The sequence below is a fragment of the Brienomyrus brachyistius genome, chromosome 1 (genome assembly GCF_023856365.1).
Source record: "Brienomyrus brachyistius isolate T26 chromosome 1, BBRACH_0.4, whole genome shotgun sequence".
NCBI classification, from domain to species: domain Eukaryota; kingdom Metazoa; phylum Chordata; class Actinopteri; order Osteoglossiformes; family Mormyridae; genus Brienomyrus; species Brienomyrus brachyistius.
In genome coordinates, this window is record NC_064533.1 from 42,821,947 (window position 1) to 42,827,278 (window position 5,332).

The 5,332-nt window shown below is 49.9% G+C and overlaps 1 protein-coding gene across 5 annotated transcripts; it reads left to right on the forward strand.

Annotated features, from left to right (window-relative positions):
* The first annotated feature begins 200 nt into the window (after positions 1-200).
* On the forward strand, positions 201-4,737 carry rbm45 (RNA binding motif protein 45). 5 transcript variants are annotated; one of them, XR_007398464.1, is made up of 11 exons: positions 201-544; positions 646-768; positions 883-1,009; positions 2,537-2,656; positions 2,769-2,939; positions 3,021-3,150; positions 3,243-3,339; positions 3,428-3,591; positions 3,675-3,884; positions 4,020-4,080; positions 4,467-4,737. XR_007398464.1 is itself a non-coding variant. In XM_049016640.1 (10 exons), exons 1-9 carry the CDS (start codon positions 269-271, stop codon positions 3,865-3,867), a joined length of 1,401 nt encoding a protein of 466 aa, XP_048872597.1. In that variant the 5' UTR covers positions 201-268; the 3' UTR covers positions 3,868-3,884; positions 4,020-4,737. The 5 variants fall into 5 exon arrangements, 3 of the variants coding, with proteins under 3 accessions (XP_048872597.1, XP_048872587.1, XP_048872580.1); XM_049016640.1 differs by having other exon boundaries at positions 4,020-4,737; XR_007398463.1 differs by having other exon boundaries at positions 202-544; positions 3,675-4,080.
* Positions 4,738-5,332: the final 595 nt, after the last annotated feature.

The window sequence follows — 5,332 nt, forward strand, 5'->3', positions numbered from 1 at the left end:
CTGCATGCATGGAAATCAAAGGCAAGAGTGGTATTCGCAGTTGTGACAGCGAAACCACTATTCGTTCTACACAAAAATATTTACATAAACTGGAAAAGGTTTGTTTTAGAAATCCATGCACATGCCAATGTGTATGCGACCCCCTCGCCGACAGGTGGTGCGCTTCAAATGCAGACGCATTTGCTCGGACTATTCTGGAAGCCATTTCCTCTCTGCATCCGCGGTTGTTCTGCTTTGGGAGCAGCGAGCGTCGGCTGAGCCTGACGCTATGGAAGAGTATACGTTTAGGCCGTCCACCGATAGCCTGGACGACCCGCCGAATAGCCGCTTGTTCCTGGTAACGAGCAAGTCGATCGCGGAAGATGTGATCCGGGAGCATTTCGGCATCTACGGGGAGATCCAGGATATTTGGGTGGTGAAAGACAAACAAACGAAGGAGTCCAAGGGCGTTTCCTTTGTCAAGTTCGCCAAGTCGTCGCAGGCATGCAAAGCCATGGAGGAAATGCACGGGAAGTGCCTCGCCGAGGGAACCAAGCCCATCAAGGTGGGAGCGTACCTAACTCCGCGTGGGAGGTGCGTGTGCGCGACTCAGGTGCGGATGCGCTGATATCCTTCTTCCGCCCATCTGCTGTCTCGCTCCTTCAGGTGTTCATCGCGCAGTCCAGGGCGTCGGGGAGCCACCGGGACGTAGAGGACGAGGAGCTCACCCGCATATTTGTCATGATTCCCAAGACCTTTACGGAGGAGGACCTGAAGGAGACGTTTAAGGTGACTCGCGTTAAAAGTTCCTGTGACTGCTGCGGGCGGCGTTTGTCAGAAGCGGACTGTAGCTTCGGGTGTGAATCCGTGTGTTTTGTTACCCCCCCCCTGTCCCTACTGCAGGAGTTTGGTGACATAGAATACTGCATCATCATCAAGAACAAAACCACTGGGGAGAGCAAAGGCTTGGGCTACGTCAGATACCAGCGGCCGTCACAAGCTGCCATGGCTATTGAGAATTGTGACAAGAGTAAGTGTCTGTCATAGAGATCCAAGCAGACAAACGTACTCTGGGCCACAGCTGTAACGATGAATGTCATTATACCTGAGTGCCACTTTGTAATGCATGTGTTCAGCCCTGTGCTGCCATTTCCTGAGGTTTAAACTTTTCGGCCTGTATCCAGCCTCTGACACATGTGATAGTGCTGTTTCTTGTTGAAACTAAGGGCATGTGTTTCTTTTAATGACAGAAGTCAATATAACAACTGAAGTAAGCATCAGAACATTTTTATGTCAATTTATGACAATTCACCATGCTGGGAGCGTTTAAAAAACGTAGATATGTTTGAAATATTGGTGCATTTTATTTAATCTCGGGACTCGGATTCCGTGTTTTGAAGCCAGAAGTGATGACATACACGCTCCCGTTTCTTGGAGATCCAAGAAATATGTGAGAACAGCACAGATATGTCCGACGCGCACTCTCTGTCCTCTGGTGGGAGTCTGGTCCTCTGTGTGTGTGCACGCATCTGTGCCTGCGCATTGGGTGTGGAACTCCACTTTGCGCGATACAGAGAGCATAGGACAATTGTAAAAGTGTGACCGTGTAGAGACAAAAATGACAAGCTGTCATGTAAAAATAGTTTATTAAAAATTGATCACTAATTGCTATTCTGCTACTGCTAACAGCTTTGAAAGGAATTGTGGTCTTGATACACACTTCAGATAAGTAATGATATCTCAACAACAACTCAAAAACCACAGACCAAATTTTCTGAAGCTCAGCCTCATCTCTCCAGTGCTGGGCATAGTTTCTTCAACACATCCTAACCACCAATTATCATCATATGCAGCCAGGACATAACCTTTGATGCTTGCAAAGTCGAGTGATTCCCTAAGTGCGCACTTACACTGGACCGATTTGCACACCTCACTCACCTCTGAATGCAGGGCATTTATTAGCCATATTTACTAGCCATGTGCGCCTTTCCAATAGTATAGCAAGTACAGGTGTCTGCAATGACATTAATGAAGCTTCCATTAAATTTCATTGTAGCATATTTGAAACTCTACAAAAAAGAGCAAAGTTGAGGGAGGTGTAAAGACAAATTTCCCCACAGGGATCAATAAAGTATCGATTATTATTACCTTAATGTTATTATTTGTCATGATATGAAACCATGTGATGCTACCTTTACGTCAAAATATGTCAGCAACACCTTAAAAATCAAAGACCAAATTTTCTGGAGATCTTCATGACCTTATGATCTCCATTTATGAGCTTTAAAACAATATAAGGACCACTTCTGTGCAGCTTACATTAAGGTAAATAAAGCCAGTCAAAGTCATAGCTTCCCTCCAAAAAGTTACTTTGTTCGCTTAAATATTCCCAATTTCAGTTTCATGAGTTACTCATGTGACCAAATCAGCATGCCAAGTTTCGTTAGAATCTGTGACGATGAGGTCCGAAAGTGTGATGATTTGACATGGAATGAGCCCTGTGAGGCCCATTGTCACCACTGATCCTTTGTTTATCATTTTATGCCCCCTTCCCCAGCATTTAGGGCAATTCTTGCAGAGCCTAGAAACAAAAGTGTATCTTCAGAGAACGAGTACTTTGGTAATTCTCGAGCAGACCATGGGGTAAATGATCCGGGAATGAGTGCCTACCCCTTTGGTGAGTTTCCGCATCTCCTGCACGGGGGTGGGGGGGGTAGGGTGGGATGCCATCCGGTCACTTGCATGTCAGCTGTGCCTGTTCCTGCCCCCACCCCTGTTCTCCAAGGCAGATGGCAGTAACTACTCCATTGGTGATGTGCGTGGTGCTGACATCATCACACGGTGCCTCATGGTGTCCTCCAGAGCCAGCATCACACAGGAGCAGTTTTATGGCCTTTTTGACCTGATCCCCGGCATGGAATACTGTGAGGTGCAGAGGGACCCCTATGGCTTCAGTAAAGGTAAGCAAGAGCTGGTGGGGGTGGCAATACCCCCCATTTTGGCGGGGAATATAAGCAGAGTAATGTCTTCCTCGCTCTCAGGTCAGGCCATGATCCGCTACAATAACCTGGGCTCGGCCATTTACGCCAAGGAGAAACTGCATGGCTTTGAGTACCCCCCTGGGAACCGGCTAGCAGTGTCCTACATGGATGACGGGGAGGACCGCTCCAGGTAGGTCCCGTGACAGGCTCCGGGGAACCCAGTCTGTGCTGCCTGACCATGCTGGTGCTTCTTATGGCCTGCTGTGCTCTTTCCACCTACAGCCCCATGGGGAAGATGGCCATGCAGCTGGTGGCAGCACAGATGATGTCAGTGGTGTGGAGTGGCCCAGCTGGGGCCCAACTGATGAAATCTGGCGTGGTGAGGAAGGCCAGGGGTGGGGGCCAGATGTGATAAGTGGAGCCCAGCCTTCCTGTGGCACGTGTCTGACCCCGCCTCCTCCCTGCAGGGCTACCCACCCCCTGCCATCCCGCAGATTCCCCGTGTGCAGACTGATGTGGCCCTGCCCCCCCCTAAGAAGATGGCGCCCTCCGACAGCCGGGTGAAGGAGCGGCTCTTTGTGGTGTTCAACCCGGCGCCACTTCCTGTCGACGTGTTGGAGGACGTGTTCTGGTAGGTTCCCTGCAAGCCAACCGGCGACTGGGTTTAGGGTGCTCTGCCACCCTGGCAGCTGCCACGTTTGTCCTCCCCCACAGCCGCTTCGGTGCCCTCCTGGAGGTGTACCTGGTCCCAGGCCGTAACGTGGGCTACATGAAGTACGCTGAACGCAAGAGCGCCACTGAGGCCATGGCGGCGCTGCACGGCAAGGTGGTCAATGGTGTGAAGATGAAGGTCATGCTAGCTGACCCACCCAAGGAGGAATCTCATAAGCGACAGAGGACCTACTGATGAGACCCCACTGGACGGTGAGTATGGCGTCATGTGCTGGTAAGCTGGCTGGGTGTTACCTCACCCTTCTCTTCCTCCTCCTTTTTGTACAGCTCAGCCCCTCACCCCACCGCTCCACACCCCACCCCACCTCACCTTCCCCTCCCAACCAGGTGCAGGGGAGCTGCAGTGCCACCCGGTGGTGTCTTGTGTCTGAATGGACGGCTGTGACAGGTGCCCTGTAATTTCATCGTGTTCATTATTATGGTGGACAGATGTGACTGCAGTTGTGTGTGCATGTGGAATTTAGTGTCTTGGCTGTTTTGAAATATTTCTCAAGGTAAGGCTAACAATTTAGGAGAATGTTTCTTTGTAGCTCTGTTCGAGTGAGATAAGTGCAGTTTGCTGGTGGATGTGTGTATTATACACAGGGACTCAAGCTAAAGGGTAATGTTAAGTGCCGCTTTCCCCCTCAGAGCTGTGCTGCGTGCCTGTACTTTCATCACAGTGTGTGGGGTCTTCCTCCAGCAGGGGGTGCCTGCGTGCCCCAAGGCTCATGAATGAGCAACAGAGACGAGCTTGCTGCGTGCATCTTTACGGTTTTGTTCTTGTTTCTGCAGAGAGATAAGTGACATGACCCTCAGCATGACTGGACATAGAGACGGTGACGCAACCGGCTAGCGACCGACAGTGACTGCATACCTTTGTGTGACACTGCTGCTGACTACAGCCATTTGTTTGCTATGAAAGTTTCTCTCTCTCTTTTTTGGAGTCACCAGCAGCATCCCAACAAGATGGAAAGTCATTCTTTCAAATAATTTTGGGGACAAACAAGTTATTTTGTTATGGATGTATTCCTGATTTTCTGGAATTAAAATATGCTTAAAGATCTTGCTGTTGTGGGTGGGTATCTTTTCATTCACCATCCAACCGGTGGCCCACTGAGCCTTCTGTTGGCCGGACCGAGTGACATTTCACAGAATTACTGGCACTCATTTCCTGTGCTTGGGTTCTGGCTGTAAATGTACACTGCTGACATGTAGGGTCCTGTGTGTTGCCTCCTGTCCTGCAAGCCCCTCTTCCACACTCTGTGGGCTTTTGTGTCCCTCCATTGAAATGGGTGCTGAATATGCGTGGGAGAGTAAGTTCTTAAGAGGCTGGTGTGGGATAGTAACCTGTCCATATGGAGGCTGTGGTGAGTGAACCTGCCTGTGCCTCTGCTTGAGGTTGCCCCCCCCGACCCCTCTGTTCTCACTCTGTGTCCTGCAGGTCAGAGCTGCAGTTCTGTTAAATCTTCTGTGGGCTGAGAGCTGGCAGGGATGGCTGCTATGTAACTGTCTCTTAAGCTGCTATTTATGTTATGGCCTAAAATCTAGGTGATCTAAGGTACCTCAGCGTTTTTTTCCCTTTTCAAGATTGATTAGATCAGTGTTTCTCAACCCAGTCCTCAGGGACCCCCAGACAGTCCACGTATTTGGTCTCTCCC

Bases quoted from the DNA above. Each gene is read 5' to 3' on its own strand.
- rbm45 (XM_049016640.1), top strand. From the start codon at position 269: ATGGAAGAGTATACGTTTAGGCCGTCCACCGATAGCCTGGACGACCCG. The intron at 2,657-2,768 runs GTGAGTTTCCGC...TCTCCAAGGCAG, and splicing joins AATGAGTGCCTACCCCTTTG to ATGGCAGTAACTACTCCATT. The intron at 2,940-3,020 runs GTAAGCAAGAGC...CCTCGCTCTCAG, and splicing joins CCCCTATGGCTTCAGTAAAG to GTCAGGCCATGATCCGCTAC.